General features: G+C 42.9%; 1 protein-coding gene across 1 annotated transcript in view; it reads right to left on the bottom strand.

Moving 5' to 3' along the window:
* ANXA2 (annexin A2) overlaps nucleotides 1–15,632 on the bottom strand; it is a 78,088-nt gene extending 62,456 nt beyond the window's left edge. Inside the window, 1 exon segment of the mRNA XM_029574883.1 lies at nucleotides 15,398–15,632. Coding sequence (XP_029430743.1) covers nucleotides 15,398–15,617 — 220 coding nt within the window. The 5' untranslated portion in view covers nucleotides 15,618–15,632.
* Between the last annotated feature and the right edge of the window lie 4,383 nt (nucleotides 15,633–20,015).

The raw sequence follows: 20,015 nt of genomic DNA, 5'->3' as shown, positions 1-20,015 counted from the left end.
TGATAGCAGGGAGCTTGAAGTGATCACATGTGTACCCTCACCATGGCACTACTTCCAGGGTTGCTGCCAAACCAAGGACTTGAAGATAGCTCCACACCATCAGGGGTATTGTGTTAATCAACAAATGAACTTGGGACATCAACTTCCTTATCCATGTGGTCAGGAGGAAGACCTTGCCCTGGGAGGGTTTGAGTCTGCTTTTGTCCAGGTTTATGACACAACTGAGTTCCTGAAGCAAGGAGGTCACTATGGTGGTCACTTGGAGACTCTTCCACGGATGTTGCCCGGATCAACCAGGCGTTCAAGTAAGGGTGCACCAGGATTCCCTCTTTTCTCAACGCTGCCACTATGACCACCATAATCTTGAAAAAACGTTCTGGGGACAGTGGCCAGGCCAAAGGGCAGTGCCTGGAACTGATAATGGTGACCCAGTACTGCAAAGCGTAGGAAGCTATTTTCTTGCCAGATTGGAAAATGTAGGTAGGCCTTTGATAGGTCCAGGGAAGTTAAGAGTTATCTTGATTGTATACCATTATCACAGAGCATAGGGTTTCCATTCAGAAATGAATCACTTGTAGATCTGTTGATGCTCTTGAGGTTCAGGATGGGGTAAAAGGACCTTCCTTCTTGGGTATGATGGGATAACACCCCGTATTTTCCTGGGGCACAGGGTAGTCTCCACTGCCTGCTTCTTGTGCTGGGAGTGGCAAGGAGATATCATGAATATGTCCAGAGTAGAGCTGTGAAATTCTAGTGCACATCTTTCTCGTATGACCTCCAATACCCATTTTTCCGAAGTGATCTCAACCCACCATTGGTAGAAGAGGGACAATCTATCCCCTTTCTCCTTGTTCAGAGGGTGGGTCTGCAAAATTTCATTGGGGGGGGGGGGGGGGGGGGGGGGTTCGAGACAAACCTGAGCCTGACTGTCTCTTGGGCTGCAGACTCCGAAAGGACTGAGACCTCCTAAAGAACAGAGACCTCTGAAATATCAAGTTTCTGTAGGGGGTGAAAGCATTGTGATCCCCTGAATTGACCCCTCATGGGTGAGGGGTGCTGTGACTGCTTTCTCTTATCTTCTGGTAGCTGGGGGCCACTCAACCTGCTCAGAAGCCCATTTCCCCTTACCCCAACAGGATTAGGAATGATGTCAGTACAGCGTGCTGAGCAAGGAGACCGGAGGAAGTCTTACCGAAACCTCTCCAACATCTCTGAATTGGGAGGAAAATAGTCTTTTTTTTCCCCCAAACTTACCTGGGCTCAGTGCTTACTATCTGAGTACAGAGATGCGCTCTGCTTCCTGCATCTGCTGCTTCAGCAGCAAAGTCCACGCCAGGCTACCAGACCAAGGCACACCTGAGGGATCTCAGAAATCACCTCAGGAATTCTCAACTGGAGGAGGGTCCTTTAGATATCACCGCAGGAGAGTGGGGCTCAATCTTTTCTCCAATTTAAAAGTAGAATTTCTCGTATTGTAGGGGAGTCACCATACACCACTTTGAAAAAGTTCATGGTAGAGATACTAGGTTTCTCAGATTTAGATATACCTGTGGTGAATTCCTGTTATTTTTTACCTGTTTCAAGAAGTAGAGAATCTAATATTCCTTTTCAAGGAGACTTAACCAAATTTTTGAAAACTCTAATCTAGTGGTAATTGATAAAGGTACATTATTAGTTTCTCTACTTACAACTTTTGACGTAAACAAAGTGAGGAAGGTTTACTTTAGGAAATACCCGGTTATCTATCATGATTCTAATGTAAAAATTTTTCCTGATTTAGCCATGGCTACTCAACAAAGAAGGAAGGCTTTCCTGACTTTGCATCAAGAAGCCATAAATTTGGGATATAATTTTCAATTACGATTTCCGTGTAAATGTTTGATCAAAAAAAGGGATGAATGCAATATATTTTTTACACCTGAACATTTGGCAAGGTTTATACAACTTAAAGGACAACCCACCTCAACTCCAGATACATAGATAAAATTACAGGTGTTATTTTGCTACCATCTTGTCTTTTCTTTTAAAGCTGGTGTAAAATTTACTTCCTATTAATTTCAAGCCTTCAATTTGAGTCATTGTAAGTTATATTAAGAATTACCACATATATGTCTTATTTAAGATATTAAGTTTTCTTTTGTTTAATGTTAAATGATATGTGTTAATATCTGAGATTTCTGTTATGAACTATTTTGGTTTGTAAAATTATTTGAAAAAGCCAATAAATAAAGAATTAAAAAAAAAAAAAAAAAAAAAGTAGAATTTCTTCTTCCAAAAAACGGTACAGCAATCCCCATAGGGAAAGCATGTCTGAATCTGATGGAGATGGAGAAATACTGAAGGGCTAAGGTCACTGCAGGGGTGTATCTATGGTGACATCAGATTTGAAACCTGACTCAGTCTCCATCTGCTGGCAGGGGAGCATAAACCCATTGGTCCTGAGTCCATCTGGCTACCTGCTAGGAAAAGAGTATTTTTAGGCTTGCTACTGTGGCAGCTTTATCAGCCACTGTTTCCTGTAGCTTGTCCTCTGACCTAATGCTGATCTGCTGGAGGACTACACTAACAGCAGGCATGTACATTCATTGGTCGTTTGTTTCAAGTCAAGCAGATATCTCTAGTACACGCCTAACTTAAAACGAACAAATTAATGCACATGCCTATCTAACAGTAGGCAATGGAGATGCAAGCTTCAGAGCAGTGCAAGACTGTACTTAGACTTTAGAATGCAATATACACTATTAGCATAGGGAGCAGGAGATATCTTCAGTTAGGTATAGAGTACAGAGCTTCGGCCATCATGATAGCTTTTCTGAATTCTCCTCCCTTGTTTGTAAAGGTCCTAAAACAGTACATCCCACTAAAATCGGAATTGGGAACACAGAAGAGAAGAGATGCAAGCTGCAGGATACAGTCTACCACATCTTGATAAGAGAGAAAAAGGGGAGCTTACTCTCCCACAGAAGTAAAACCTTTAGGTGGGAGGAAATAGAAGAATGCAGGTACTTCTTGTCCAGAAGGGTGACCAAAATGATAAAGTGGATGGATTGGCTCCCCTATGGAGGAAATGCTAGAGGTTAGGGCTGTTCATCTTGGAGAAGAGATAGCCAAGGGGGGGGGGGGGGGAGATATGGTAGAGGTCTACAAAAAAAAATCACAAGAGGACTAGAATTCATAAATGTGAATCTGTTTACTCTTTCAGATAATAGAAGGACTAAGGGGCAGTCCATGATGTTAGCAAGTAGCACATTTAACACACTCAATTCACCATTAAGCTCTGGAATTTGTTGCCAGAGGATGTTAACAGCTTAACTGGGTTAAGAAAAAAGGGTTTGGACAAGTTCCTGCAGGAGAAGTCCATTAACTGCTTTTAATCAGGTTGACTTAGGGAATAGCCACTGCTATTACTGGCATTAGAAGCATGGGATCTTCTTAGCGTTTGGGTTCTTGCCAGGTACTTGTACCCTGGATTGGCCACGGTTGGAAAGGATGCTGGGCTTGATGGACCCTCGGTCTGACCCAATATGTAAATTCTTATGCTCTTAAAAGGGAGTCTCCCCACTGAAAGAGGAAGCCTTGTGGCTTTGCAGATGAGCTATTCCTATAGTTGGAAATATTAACTGTACATGGCAGTCAGGGAGTTGGATCAGTTTCTTTAAGACACCAAGGACTACACCCATCATAACAAAAAAAGAAAGCATGACCACTGGTCCTAATGACCTGGCTTAAACTGGTAACTGCAGACAACATATGGTCATGCTTATTCACTATACATTTTTTGGTTTACAATACAGAAAAGCAATCACTTCAATAATGAAAGATGTTATAATTCAGTTAAGTCAGAAGTTTAAGAAATTGGCAGGCTGGCAGCACAAGGGCCTCTGAATGCCTGCCTGGTAGATCAGTGGCAGTGCCCTATCCAGAAGACCTGGGTTTAATTCCCCAGGTTGGGTCCATCTGCAGTTCCCAGTCATTACAGCATTCTGGAAGGAGGCCTGGTGATGGCCCCTAGCCAAATGACTGGCCTGGAAGGGGAGACCAAAAAAAAAGGAAAAATCCCTGAGTGAAATGAAGGCAGGAGCACCCTTCAGCATATCACTGACTTAGATATAACTCAACCTATTTGAAGCAAAGTGCAAATGAATTTGCCATGCTTAATTTATTCCTGGCATTCAAACTAATTGGAGGGGGGAAAAAAAAAAAAAAAAAAAAGAAAGTGTTCTCTTTCCATTATAGCATCATTCACACATTATGAAATCTAGGGATGTGCAGAGCAAAATTTTATGTTCATATTTTTTATGTCCGAAAGGGGGTCCCACTTGCGGCCAATATGGACATAAAAAAATCCAATGAGTTGGGTATATGTACATATGTGCAAAAAAAAAATTTAAACCCCCTCACCCTCCTTAATCCCCCCCCCAGACTTACCACAACTCCCTGGTGATGGAGCGAGGAGTGAGGACGTCATTTCTGCAATCCTTGGCGAGAAGCATGTGACGTCGGTGGCACGTCGAGTGACGCGGCGTCACGTGATTCCCGGCTCGTTCGCGCCGGACGGCTCGTTCGGCCCAAAAAGAACTTTTGGCCAGCTTGAGGGGGTCAGGAGGCCCCCCCAAGCTGGCCAAAAGTTCTTTTTGGGCCGAACGAGCCGTCCGGCGCGAACGAGCCGGGAATCACGTGACGCCGCGTCACTCGACGTGCCACCGACGTCACATGCTTCTCGCCAAGGATTGCAGAAATGGCGTCCTCACTCCTCGCTCCATCACCAGGGAGTTGTGGTAAGTCGGGGGGGGGATTAAGGAGGGTGAGGGGGTTTATATTTTTATTTTGGCTCAACAATCGCGATTTCCCACATATCGAACATATCTATGTTCGATATGTGGGAAATCCGATCGTTTATGTCGAATCAATTTTTTAAGTAAAAAAAAAATATGAGTTGCGTTTTACTAATGCGGTCAATCCGAATGCACACCCCTAATGAAATCATACAATACATTTCAGCAAAAAAATTAACAACGCTGCCTTATAATTTTATGAAGCAAAAGAGACATTGAGATCAGTGCCAGATTTTATTGAACATACCATTTTAAAAAAATGGTAATGTTAAATGAGTCAAGAGAGCGATTGTTTTACATGCAGGGAGCCACACTGAGGAGTAACTTGCCACAGGTCTTAAAAGCAGGAGCGGCAATGATGAAGTTCAGAAAAATGATGTTAAAAGCAGCTCTTTTTCAGCCAGCATATCATTTGGGGATAAACACTCTGTGTGCGGGAAATAACATGGCAGACATAGTAAATAGTTGTGTGTGTCTGAATGCTTTATTTTATGACAGGTTTTAAGGTGATATTGTGTGTCAATGTTTTTATGAAGTCTGGTGCAGTTGTCTTATGTATTCTATTTGATTTTTATAAAAGGGTTCTTATGTAAACTGCCCAGAAACTTTTATAGGCAGTATATACATTTTTTTTTTAATAAAAAAAACTCTACTCTTCATTTTTACAAAGACCATATAGGCCTGCTGGAATATTTAAAAGGAATAACGAAAATAAGTCCTATAACCTGAAGTTAAAAACATCAGCTCTTACCAAATGGTCCTGCATTTGTATAATTCAAAGCTCCAAAATAAACTAAAACTCGAAGTTTAACTCTTCAATCAAAACTTCAATGGATGCATCAGATGCAACATCAGAAACATAGTGTATTGTTGTACATTTTGCCAACTCCTTGTCCAACCATGACAGCAAACTGCTAACATTTTTATATTTCCTATACTAACTTGAAATTTAGCTGGATAGAATAATAAAATCCAGGCAATAATTTTCCAAAAAGTCATCCCAGTGTCAGAAGTCTAGGAGGAAGAGCAGTTGTTGACAGCCTGAGGAGCAGAGGGGACTTGTTGGTTTCCCCAGGCATCACTAACCAAAAAGTGAAGGTGGAGCCACTGCCACAAAAGGTGTCAGAGATCCCCAGGTCCTACCAGTCAAAAAGAGATAGTCAGCACAGACTGGGGGCCCCAGGAGGGGATGTGGCAGTGAAGGGCCCCAATTGACACCTCAATGTTTCAAATCCCTGCATGGCACATTGTCATACCTGGGAACTCTTTGGATTTGGCCCAGATACTCCAGAATTCTAAGAGAATTACCGGGTCTCCGGGCCAATATTGGAAATCTCCAGGTGCTGCAGCAAAACCAATCTGTTTGGACCCAGAAAGAAGAAAGGAACATCATTGGTCTTGCGTAGCTGAAAAAGGAGGAACTCTACAGTGATTTCTACCATCTCCGGCCCTTTTTAACTCTTAACGTTGCTTCCTCGTGACACCACCTGCTCCTGCACATCCTGTTTCCTGTATCCAGCCACTTGCCCACCCCGCCCTGTTTGCCTTGGCCAATCGACATTGCAATTTCCTGCCCATGCATCAAATGAGGAGTAAGAAACAGGCAGCGTCCACTTCCACAGCACAGGAGGAGAAGGAGGAGGCTGCTGCTGCTCCAGGAGCCCAAGTTAGAGTCTGCTGTTGCTAGTGTGTTTTGAAAGGGGGGGAGAGAATGAATGAGCATGTCTGTGAGAGTGAGTGAGTGTGTATGTGTAGGAAGAAGAAATCTGAGAGTGTATATAGGTGAGTAGGAGAGAGCTGAGTGCAAGTGAGCATGGGTGTGAAAGTGAGTGGGCATGTGTGTATGGAAGAGGGAGAGACGTGAGTGAGTGTGTTGGTGGGAGAATGGCAGAAGTAAAGGTGTAAATGGACGTGAGAATGAGTAGTAAAAGCGTGAACATGTAATAGTGTTTATGAGAGCAAATTTGTGAGCATCTGGTCCCACTGTGCAGTTGCCCTCCCCCCGCTAATCCATGGTAATCTCAGGGTGACTGGAAGTCAAACGTTCCCAGGTATGGTGGGGAAGAGGTGGTCAGAGGTATGCTGGGTAGGGAAGGAGAGAGAGAAGGGTAGAAAGAGTTGAACAGGGGAGAGGGAAGAGAATATGGGTGTGAATGCTGTCTGAAATGTTGGACAGGGATAAGAGATTGTGAAGGGACGACTGAGTAGTTGGGAGAAGTAAGGAACGATGGGGTACAAAGGCCATATGTCAGAAGAAATGCATATTCTCAAAACTATCTTTGAACTTTACTTAGTGTAGGAGGAAATATATTTGTTTCTAGGTCTCCAGTTTTGCACTGCACGCAGAAGGTCTTGGTGTTTCCATTCCAGATTTTTGTTTCCGCATTTGTAATTTGTGGTATTTTATTCCATATTAGGTGAAGGTAGGTCTGTCTGTATGTAACTAAGATATTCCATGTAGGGATTTGTATCAGCCTTAATTGTTGTATTTTCTCAATATATTGCACTGGTGGTGAATTGCTGCCTTTTCATTGGTAGGGCTATTGCGGTTTCCACTATTTTTCCCGGCACTGAAGTCAGTCTCACTGGTATAGTTACCCGGATCACCCCCTGGAGCCTTTTTTAAATATTGGGGTTACATTGGCCACCCTCCAGTCTTCAGGTACAATGGATGATTTTAATGATAGGTTAAAATTTTAACTAATAGATCAGAAATTTCATTTTTTAGTTCCTTCAGAACCCTAGGATGCATACCATCCGGTCCAGGTGATTTGCTACTCTTTAGTTTGTCAATCTGGCCTACTACATCTTCCCGGTTCACAGTGATTTTGTTCAGTTTGTCTGACTCATCACCCCTGAAAACCATCTCTGGAACTGGTATCTCCCCAACATCCTCATTAGTAAACACAGAGGCAAAGAATTAATTTAGTCTTTCTGCAATGGCCTTATCTTCCCTAAGAACCCCTTTAACCCCTCTGTCATCTAATGGTCCAACGGACTCCCTCACAGGTTTCTTGCTTTGGATATATTTTAAAAGGTTTTTATTATGAATTTTTGCCTCTATGGCCAACTTCATTTCAAATTCTCTCTTTGCCTGTCTTATCAATGTTTTACACTTACCTTGACAATGCTAGATAGGACTCTTGGGCATGATTGCACAGTTGATCTCACATTTTGAAATGTTGTGGGTTTGTTTTTTTTTAATTTTGTTTTTTGTGTTTTAAGTTTGTAAACCACATTGACATACTATGATTTTGCGGTATATAAAGTGATTGTAAATAAACTACATTGTGAAACTTTTTTATGTAGCTATAGTTGGGGCCCCCTTGCAGTAAAACCTGAAATCTGGGTGTCGTCTTGGGCTCCAAATTACACTTGGATTCACAAATCTCTAGTTACTAAGAGCACTGCCTATTATCTCAGGCGACTGAAGCAGAGAAATGAAAGGAGATCAATGAATAAGAATAGAAAAAGCAGCAAACATGAAGAAATACCAGACCAGTTAATATTTTGATACTGGCATACCATCAAATGTAGTTCTGGGAGGTGGTTCCTCCTGCATATGCACACCAGTGTTTGAAGTGAATGTTGAAACAGATTACACAAGAGAAGTCTGCTTTTAATAGCTGCTATCACATTTTATAATAGTGCTCACTCTTTAACTTTCAAGTCCTGCTTATTATGCAAAGTAGTTTTTTGCTAGTCTTCAATAGTATTGCAAAGCTCCACACATGCACCACAATTCAGAGGGCAATTATTTCAAATCCATTTAGTCAGAAAAAACCACGCTCGACGAGGATATATTGGTGGTCTGAAAGATTTCTCTCATCCAGCCTTGCTAAAGTTCACACGGGGTTTCCTAACACATGCTCTTTTAGCCAGATTGAGGGGAAGCTTTTTGGAGGGGAGTATCAGAAAATTAAACTAAAAAAAAACTAAACACACAGATTGTTTTTGAGAACTCAGCACACATTTTCCATAGAAATTTTACCTCAAGAAGCTTCCAGAAGAAGCAGATGTAGAGTCAACAGGTGTTTTATACCCATGACAGTGCAAAATGGAAAATGTGCATATTTTTCTTTTGAAAATAAGGTACAAGGTCTGCAGGTACAAAGCACCCATGGACTTTGCACCCAGGCAGTTTGAAAGTTGCCTCCCTCAGTGTTAAACAAGTCTCAGACTGAACTGCATGCACATATTGATCATTAGCTCACAGCACTGATAGCAAGAAGAAAACACAGACTGTAGGATGTGCTGCCTAATAAAGAGGTCTCATTTAGGACTTAAGCTTCCCTACCTCCAAATATACACAGCATGGGAGAAGTCCGGCCCTTAGCTAGTCCCAAAGTTAATAAAAAATGAAGAACATTTGATACATTTAATTGATTTTCATGTAACAGATTAAGGCTGTGCAGCCCATAAATAATTTAGTTAACTTTGTTTTGAATGGGCGGGGGATTGGCATTTTTCAGTTTCTTTAATGATTTTGTTTTTGGTTTGGTTTCTCAAACCAAAAATACACATCAAACCGCTTCCCCCCCCCCCCCCCCCCCCAAAAAAAAAAAAAAAAAAAAAAAAAAAAAGTCCTTCCAACTGCCTGAAGATATCCACAGGGTCTGGGGCTTACCTGGTTGTGGTCTACCAGGTCCAGCAGAGGCCTGACCCACACTCTTCCCTGTCGATCATTTACAGGGCCAGTGACCTCCACATGGCCAAATTACCTTATCTGTAGGGCCACAAATTTCCAAGGGCAAGACAGATCCCTACTTGCTCCTGTTCTGCCTTCCATAGATTTAAAAAAAAAAAAAAAGGGACACTGGCCATGCAGACAAACACCAAAGTGACGTCACTGAGCTATGGTCAGCACCATTATTTGTACAGCCATATAACATAACAGACAGGAGCTGAAGTGACATGGCCCCAACTTACCTCATCTGTTGGGCTACAAAGTCCAAGGGAGAGGAGAGATGCCCAGTCACTCTTGCCCTGCCCTTCATAGATTTAAAATGTGGCCCAAACAGTGGAGTTCCCACGACCCGGAAATTATTTATCAGAAATTGAGGTCAGAGGCCCAGGGAAGTCCAGCCAGGTAGGAGGAGGCCCTTTTTGTGGGAAAAAAAATTACAAAAAGATTGTGGGGTATTTCTGTGAGTGGCCATTTTTAGTTTGTTTCATTTGGAACATGGAAAATAGCATCATTCATCCCATTTTGTGCATTCATTTCAAACGAAAGCACATCCCTATGGATTACAGAATTTTAAAATGTATATTCTGCTTATAATGATAAAAACATGCTAAGTAGAAAAAGTCAACATAAAACAAAAGCAAACAAGGCCTCTCTAAATAAGAGGGTCTTCAATGAATTTCTGAAACTGTTCAAATGTTTACTTGACTTGAATGCTTTAAAGAGGGCAATTGTACTGTTAAGTAATGTGCTGAAGCATTATCCCATCACAATACAAATATATGAATTAAAAAAAAAAAAAAAAAAAAAAACCCCCTGTGCCCTCTATGCAGTAATTCAAGGTGACTCCTTCAATAATATTTTAGTACCAAGTCAATTTTAAGCAATGCCCCAGCAATTCATCTTGATCTCTGGAGGCAGACGCATTAGTGAATGTCCTTGGTCATAGAAAGGGTGGTGTATGCATGAAAGAACCTCCTAGTGGAGATGATGGAAACAAAATGGTAAGAGAATTGAAAACATGCATGTGATAAGCATAGAGGATCGCTAGTTACAAAGTAGTGAGAGGAAAGACATTTGATATTCCACCTTTTACCAAGAATGGCCTCAAAACATATTACAATCAATTTAAGTCAGCAACTGCAATTTACTAGAGATGTGCACAGGGAAAAAATGTTTTGGTTTGTTAATTTGTTTCATGAGCATTACCATTTGTTTTAGTATAAAGATAGAAAAAAAGATTATTAATTTGTTTTATAATGAAGTCAATGAGGAAACAAAATGGCACCGCAGTGATGTAATGGTGGAAGATATCATTTTTAGTCACCAGATCATGCCAGAAGCCGGCTTCTGGGCCCAGGGCTCTGGCGTCAGGCCTGGTGCCTCTGTGACTAGGGCACAGGCCCAAGCTTCAGAGACCAGGAATGGCCTTAGCTGGGCTCTGGCATCAAACCTGGACTTAGTGATATGACTGGGCAGTGTCTGAGCCCCACATTAGAACAGGGCCTAGGCGATAGGACCCAGAAGCCTGAATATGAAGATACCTGAAAATGTGAAGGTATTTTCGTCCAAGGCTAATTTTTGCTTTGTATCATTTGCATGAACCAAAAATGGTCTCATTTGTTGCGTTTTGTCTTTGTGTTCAAAATGAATGCACATCCCTTACATAAGTCACAGCGATAATCAAATTCACAGCAGGGTAAAGAACTTCCAAGTCCTTATTGGGTAGACTAGATAGGCCCAAGTATGTTTATCTTCCATCATTTGCCACGTTTCTAGGAGTATTATTATATTTATATTCCACTTTTCAGGCACTTCAAAGTGAATTACTTTCAGGTACTCTGTATGATTGGTCAGTATTGCTTATTTCACAATTGACAAAAGCATAGTATACAGCTTTGTTTTAAAAGACAATAGTAGCATGATTCTTCAAAATATCAATTTACCTGTCTCTTCCTAGGTCCATTTTCTCTCCAGCCCCCTTCCCCCAGTACAGTTTATTTTGTATGTTTTTTTTAATGCTTATCATAAAAAAGTCGTGCATGTTGTTACTGGCACACCCTGCCCCATCATTACAAATCTCCTTTCATGACATCATTCTTGGATGTGCCTACTGCACATGTATCAGTACAATACCTTCATGGGCTCAGATAAATCAGCAGCACCTCATTTTACCAAGATTCATAATAATGGGAGTGGCTAAGGAGTCTGTGCTTAATAGTTGCTCGGGAATTAAATAGTACTCAGAATGAGAAAATGCAAACTCTATAAAAAAAAAAAAAAAAAAAAAAAGTTTCCCCTATTTTAAGTGCCAGTAGAATTATTTGAGACGTTCTTTGCATTACTTGCTGCCTTGAGCACTTTTTCCTCAGACATGAAGAGGGGCTGCAGCAAAAAAAAAACAAAACCTGACATGAAGTAGTGGTGCTCTTCTGTACCAGTGAAGGATGAATCAGACAGACCACAGAACATGAAGAAAGAAGCCAGATGTGGGTGGAGAAAGGAAAGAGAAAATTCCAGTGCCTGAACATGGGAGGCTCTTCTGTATGATAAGAAATAATTAATGTCTTAGGGAGAGGGAACTGGCCTGGGCTCCTCCTCTCCCATTAACTGCCTTAGACTCAAAAGTGAGGAGTGGCTGCAGAGGTAAAGCAAAGAAGGCTCAGAGAGAGACTGCTTGTAGAAAACCTAAAAAGGTCTCATTTAGAAGTGTAGTTAGTGGAATGAACAGGATCACATTTTTTAATGATTGTTTGATGAAACAAAAACACTAACACAGCATAAAATCATGGCTATAATATAAAAGCAGTTAAAATGAGGCTGTGTTTGACGGCCAATGTCTGCATTTGCTGGGTAAAAGAATTACAAAGAACCAAGTAACATTAGCTGCAGTGTAATAGTATGAGACTGGAAAATGAATCCTGTGTTTCAAAAACCGTAAATGCAACTACTTTGTCACTTAATCTGCTTTTTGTAAACTGAAACAAAATCTCCTAGAGGCTGAAATTCCTGAAATCTGACTGTGCCTACTATAGAATAAAAATGCTCTTTCACAATCAGCCAACTTCAAGTTGTAGTAAGTAAAGTACCTGAAAAGCAGAATATAAATCCATCAAACTAAAACAATTGAAGGTTATTTCTAGATCCGCTCTGCAAATGAATAAAAAGGCACATTAATAGCAGCCTGGCTAAACCACAAAACATTTACAGCCTTCGGTTACTTAGCAAACACGCCCTTTTGTACATGGGGACAAGAATGTTTTTGGAAATGCAACATAAGTTGAGCCCCTAGCAACTGAGAACCCAATGTGAAACTTATCACTGGAGAGTTAAAAGAGTCCAACCAGGGAAGGCGGAGAATATTAGGCAAACGCTGCAGGATTTGGAAGCAGGCAACAATGCTCTAGTCACAGCTTGCTAAATGCGCTCTGGCTCCAGGACAGTGAAGTCATTCTCACTAACAGCAGCAGACCGAGGAACACTGAACCAGTGAGTTTGGGAATAGTCATGGACACATGCATCAACACGTTCTCTTAAATTAAAAAGTTTGCTTTAATCTTGCCTTTCTGTAGGCAGCCTCGGTCTGAACCTTCCTGCCAACAGACCTAGTTGAAACCACTCCCTTTCACAACCACTCAAAAAAACCACACAAATTAAATCTGTGACTGAGTTTACAAAGAGCTTGATAAGTGGTTAGCGGCCTCCAAATGCAGGGTGATTTATATAAGGTCAGAGCTAAAAGATTATGGAAGGCACTGGAACTAGTATTCTGCACCGCAAGCCATCCAGTGCTGGAGACTAACTGGCTTACAACGTAAAGTTGCTTATGGTGCATATACACTGAATAAGTCAAACTAGGCACAGTCACACACAAAAAAAAGCAAAGCATGGCACCATTAAATTTCTACTGTTGAACAAGCCAACATGAGTTTTAAAGCAGCAATATTAATAAAATATAAGTATTTATGGAAAAAAAAAAGAATAGGAACAAAAAGGGAGAGGTTAATGATACTATTTTAGTTCTTAATTTCTGAGGTGAATTAGCCAGTTGCACCATTATGCATCTAAAAAAAAAAAAACCAACATTAAGTGTGATGCTTATCAGAAGTCATCACAATCATACAGATGAAGCTGGATTATTTTTATTACTATTCTATCTTTCTCCCACTTCAATGCAGACTGCATTCTAGCACTTAACTATTTCCCTATCCCCAGAGGCTCACAATCTAAGTTTTAGACAATGGAGGGTAAAGTGATTCCAAATCATCACTGCCACTCCTTGTGATGTTGGAACTATGGCTTTCCTGGTTTGTAGCTTGCTGGTCTAATCACTAGCCTACTCCTCCATTAGTACAAACAATGAGGAAAGAAGGTTTTTAAAAAGCATATGGCTGTAATTTAAAAAAAAAAAAAAAGTGCACACCTTCTCTTTACCTTTTTGGGTACAATCAAGGGCAGACTCTGAGCCATCAATTGAGGCCAATCGCATCCAATGCTTTCTTTCTGGAAAAATGGTGCTGACAGAGTACCAGCAAGTACCGGCTGGAAAAAAAAAAGCCTGGTGGCCTTTGTGGCCAAGATTGCAAGCCTGTACTATACAAGAGGTTTACAGCTGCCACCCAATCCCATTTAGGACACAAACCCATTTGGACCATAGCCAATGCAGGAGGATTAAACCTCCCATCCAAAAAAAGAAAAAAACGTCACACAACTGAAAATCAAATAAAAAAATATTTAAAAAATCTCATTAGGACAGAAAGGCAAGCAAGAAATAACCAACTCTGAACCAGCACAGAGGACAAAAAACTAAACTTCAATATTTTGAAGCCTCTAGTTAGTACTAGCGCTTTAAAACAGGGAGGTGCCCAGTAAATTATAGTACTATAAATATTATGTAGAGTATTCATTTTTCTGAAAGAGTGGACTTAGTCCTCTGCAATCATGAATAGCTGAAAAAAAAGATTCTTATGGAGGTTTAGCGCGATAGGACTGGGTGGGAATTCATCTACCACACCCCAAAAGCCACAAGGTTAAATACAATCTGTTTTCCATTAAAATCAGATACAGTATTGTGACAGTATGCATTAACAGTACAAAGAGTTTCTGAAACAATTCAACCACTAATTGGCTAACGAAAATAATGCAATGTCTTTGTTTTTTTTTAATGTACCCACTTTCTTAATGCACTGCATTATTCTATGAAAAAGTGAGTTTTGTTTTTTTGTATAAAGTATTCTTGTTTCTAGTTCAATTTTTTGCATTACAATTACTCAGTTTATTACATTTAGCAGTGCTATTTGGCTGGCCTACTAATTTTCTATCCACTATAAATTTTGCCAACTCGCTGCCATTTTATCTTGCTTACTGTAACATCAGTGTCTTTCCTTCTCAGGTACGAGTCCATTCAGAATACTGGAAAAGGTCTACAATAAACTAATCCCCATTTCGACACGCACTGTAACGCCACAATTAAAGTTAGTATTCTCCCGGTAATCTTTTTTTCCATGCATATGACGGTAGCATATTTAGACACATACTGTGCCATATTAAAGCTATTACAGTAATACCCAGCTGTGAACGGTGTTTCCGAAGGATCAGAGGGAAAAGGGAGCACGTTTGCAGGCAGCTTACTAGTACAGCTGAGTTGTCTAAAATTTACACAGTTGAATTTCCGCAGGGGTTTTTGTTTTGTTTCTTAACATTAAGGGCAGATGCCAAGCTGAAAGCTGAAACATGAACTTGTAGGCGAGCAGCACGAAGGAAACTATCCTCTACTTAATTGTAAGTAACTTTGGCCGGTTAGTAGATGCCTTCCAGCAAGGCGCGCCTGTGAGATGCTACAATGAAAGGCTGCAGGGCGTGGGAGAGCCGCTCTTACCTGGGCAGGCAGCGGGGTAGCTGCAGCTGGAACTGCACAAGGTCCTCAAGCAGGAGAGGGAGATAGACAGTAGAAAGAGAGCCCACTGCGGGTGTGGCTTTTGTAGTTCGCCACCCTGACATTTTCCAAAGGCTTCCCTGGTTCCGCCCAGCCGTGCCCTTAACCCCACCCCCTCCCTTGGAAGCCACGCCCCGTGGCTCGATCTCTCCACCCTCCCCATCGAGAACGCCCTTTGAGCTCACTGGCCACATACGCAGCGGGGTACCTTGGGGAAATGGCTGAAATGCTGCACAGTTATCCCACCGCCGTCCACGACAAATAGCCTCGCCCTACTCACCACCACGCAAGCTGAATCAGCTTCTGATTCATAAATATGGCACAATGCTACCAAGCCCAATATCCTGTACCGGGATTTATGGTGCATAGAGTTAAGAACAATGCTCAGGAAGCGTTCAACGGGCGTGTCAAGGCTTTTGTGCTACAGTGCAGCAGGCACAAGCCAAGGGCAGCTCAAGCAAAGGCATTGATTGTTTTCCATGAAGGGCAATGCATCTTAAATATAGCTAGCTGCTCTATTAAAAAAAAAAAAAAGGGTGTTGTCGTGCCTTTTAGAAAATAGTGATGGATGCATTAATATTTCATTGCATATTTGATTCAAATGTCTTTTTAACTCCCGTTTTAGTTAACTATCATTTGTTAAGCTTTGTTTCCCATCTATAGACTATATCTTTTCCTGCTTTAATGTAAATTTAAGGATCTATCTATAACCCCACCTCCGGGAGCGAGCCACACACGATGGAGCATTAAAAGAATTTGAGCATGGCTCTTTGTCTTTGGTGCTGGAACCCTGACTAGCTCCAGCAATGTCTCTTTTTCCACAAGGTATGAGTTCTTAATGGGGGGAGGAGGCCTTCCTTATAGGGCCCCCAGTTATAAAGGTGGTTGGAAATTCTTTATATCCCTGGAAGAGGAGCACACACTTTCATCTTCCCACTGTGGGCTATAGGTCCCAAAAATACCACTCCAGACTCCTTATAGTATCACTATCTAAAGTTCTAAACCAAAAGTTTACCAAGGGTAAGAAAGTGAGTATTGGCCCAAGCCGCTTAGTCCTTAGTACCACAGGATCGTGATTTGATGACAGCTTCTCTCAATCTGTGCTGGAGTTTTCCTTGCAGGCCATCTCCACTCTCCAGGGTCTGGAATAATGAAGACCCCAGGTGAACAAGGTACGCCCTTACAGACACGGGGAAGACGGGCACTCATGATTGATAGCAACCTCTCCGGGGTGCCCAATTTAAATTATATCAGCTGCTTTGGTAAAAAGAAAGGGCTAGGGGAAATTGTGTGCTCCTAGTGCCTCCTCGGCGGGTTAGGAAAACAGATGCTCAATTTTACAAGCATCCGTTTTCCTAACCTGTATGACCGCCTACACACTTAAAAAAATTTTTTTTTTTAAACATTCTCCTTTTTGTTCCTCTGACTTAATATCTGTACACTTTTTGGAGCCGCTCGGGTAGGCGTTCATTTCTGAGGATAGAAATGTGCGCATTGGGGCAGATTTTCAGAGCCCTGCTCGCCTAAATCCGCCCAAAACCGGGCGGATTTAGGCGAGCAGGGCCCTGCGCGCCGGTGAGCCTATTTTACATAGGCCTACCGGCGCGCGCAGAGCCCCGGGACTCGCGTAAGTCCCGGGGTTCTCCGAGGGGGGCGTGTCGGGGGCGGGCCCGGTCATCGCGGCGTTTAGGGGGCGTGTCGGCAGCGTTTTGGGGGCAGGTATGGGGGCGTGGCTACGGCCCGGGGCGGTCCAGGGGCGTGGCCGCGCCCTCCGTACCCGCCCCCAGGTCGCATCCCGGCGCGCAACAGGCCCGCTGGCGCGCGGGGATTTACTTCTCCCTCCGGGAGGCGTAAAGCCCCGGAGAAAGGTAAGGGGGGGGTGTAGACAGGGCCGGGCGGGTGGGTTAGGTAGGGGAAGGTGAGGGGAGGGCGTTAGAGGATTCCCTCCAAGGCCGCTCCGATTTCGGAGCGGCCTTGGAGGGAACGGGGGTAGGCTGCGCGGCTTGGCGTGCACCGGCTATACAGAATTCATAGCCTTGCGCGCGCCGATCCAGGATTTTAGTGGATACGTGCGGCTCCGCGCGTATCTACTAAAATCCAGCGTATTTTTGCTGGCGCCTGATGCGCCAGCAAAAGTACGCCTATTCACATTTTTTGAAAATCTACCCCATTGAGCGCATATATATATATATATATATAACTGTATGCTCCGTATCTCTTGTTGATTGGTTAATTTTTATATTCTGCTTAGTTCATTGTAAACCGAGTTGATTTGATTTGTATCAAGAAAGTCGGTATATAAAAGCCTCAACAAATAAATAAATAAATAAATAAATAAAATTTTGCATGGGGGGGGGCTGAATAGCTAATAGCCTCATCAACATGAATTTACATGTGATGAGCTCTATTAGCTTCGCAGGGAGTTGGACACGCGATTTGGATGCGTTAATCCCCTTATAGCATAAGGGGTTGTGGACACGCGTCCAAAATGAGTGACCAACCAAGGGTTAACCAGTGCGCTTAGCTGAGTGCACTGTTAGTGTGGCAGAGAGAACCCCCACCATGAACCCGGGCATAGAGAGTTCAAAATCCCTCTCTCCCCCCAGGGACGAAAATTACAGAGGATGTCAAAAAAGCTTTTACATTTTGATTAGTTCCCTTTTCTTGTTCCTTGTCCTTCGGATCCTAGATGGGAGGGATCCTCCTAAGAACAGCAGCTTTTGGTGTTCCTCTCAGGTATGAAGGGGCAGGCAAACTCTTTCACCTAAGGTTAAAAAACAAAGTCTTTCCCCTTTCAAATAAACTTACCACCGGAAGGTCCTGGCACCAGATCACCACCTTCCTCTGACTTCGCACAAGTGCAGAAGGGCTTCCCTAGCCTGCAATTCCCAGGGTCAGGGTTCCCCCTTTCCTCTCCCCAAGCAGTGTCTAGGGGTTCCACCAAGCTTCCTACAGAATAAAATATTCAGAACCTAGAGGGATATCTCCACCAGCCAGAGAATAGACTCGAAGGAATACCCTCCCAACCCCGATCAGGATCCTCAGGCTGGGTGAGCCTGGTTTTTCTGATTGGGCCTGAAAATCCAATGGAAAAACAAAAAACAGCTCCTACAACCTTCTAACCTGAAGCAAACCAAAAGGGACTGTCCACAGACTCTGGAGAGAGCAGCTTAAAACACCTCCAAGGGGGATGGCCATTCCAGCACTCTCAAAAGGTATCCTCACCCTTAACTAACCTATATTGCACCATCTAGAATAGGGACTCTCCCAGGCCTTACTGGTAATGTGACTGTGGGGACCGTTACATATTTTATAATCCGTATCAGAACTGACAGGGTGGTGTGGGTTACCAATCAGTTCTAACACATTTTAACACCCAGTGGACCAAGCTAATGAGATGTAGCACGGCTTTGTTGATGACAACAAAACCATCAATAATGATGTTTTCAGCAGCTTGGATTTTCCACAGCTAAATGGACCAAAGTGAAAAAAAAAAAAAGAAACAGCGCAGGAAAACTTCCACCTGGTGAAGAAGCAAACACACGCACTGTGGGAACATCCTGTGATGGCTTCCTGGAAGCCAGCGGGCCCCTGACCTCCTCCCTCCCACCCTATCCCCAACAAACCCCCACGACCCAGTCCACAGGCCTCAACATTTTCAGAGACAGGAGAAAGCCGGTTTCCCTCCTAACAGTGTTCCCTCAAAGTTTCGAAAGACCAGTGCACAAAAATATTCTGTGTGTGCAACTTTTTATAAGCCACGATCAAATTTGCGCACTTCGAGCCAGTATAATGCAAATAATGTTGGATTTCTTATGCATGCTATGTTTTGCTGTGAACGCGGGGTCCACAACCTGTGTACGCACACACATTTGCGCAGTTTAGAGGGAACACTGCCTCCTGTTAGTGCTTTTAACATTTTGATTTTGGTGCCTGGTCTGACAGAAGGGATACAATTTTCCTCCGGCTTTTGACAAATTTCAGATCTTGTGGCCTGGGGCATAGGAGTTTGGAGAAGTTGAAAGGTCTGGGGCATGGGTGTGCAGTAGGGATGTGAATCGTTTTAGGACGATTAAAATTATCGTCCGATAATTTTAATATCGTCTTAAACCGTTATGGAACACAATACAATAGAGATTCTAACGATTTATCGTTATAAATTGTTAGAATCGTGAGCCGGCACACTAAAACCCCCTAAAACCCATCCCCGACCCTTTAAATTAAATCCCCCACCCTCCCGAACCCCCCCCAAATGAGTTAAATAACCTGCGGGTCCAGCGGCGGTCCGGAACGGCAGCGGTCCGGAACGGGCTCCTGCTCCTGAATCTTGTTGTCTTCAGCCGGCGCCATTTTCCAAAATGGCGCCGAAAAATGGCGGCGGCCATAGACGAACACGATTGGACGGCAGGAGGTCCTTCCGGACCCCCGCTGGACTTTTGGCAAGTCTCGTGGGGGTCAGGAGGCCCCCCACAAGCTGGCCAAAAGTTCCTGGAGGTCCAGCGGGGGTCAGGGAGCGATTTCCCGCCGCGAATCGTTTTCGTACGGAAAATGGCGCCGGCAG

This window comes from Rhinatrema bivittatum, chromosome 13 (genome assembly GCF_901001135.1).
Source record: "Rhinatrema bivittatum chromosome 13, aRhiBiv1.1, whole genome shotgun sequence".
In the NCBI taxonomy this organism is placed as follows: Eukaryota; Metazoa; Chordata; class Amphibia; order Gymnophiona; family Rhinatrematidae; genus Rhinatrema; species Rhinatrema bivittatum.
This window is presented reverse-complemented; position numbering and strand designations above follow the sequence as displayed.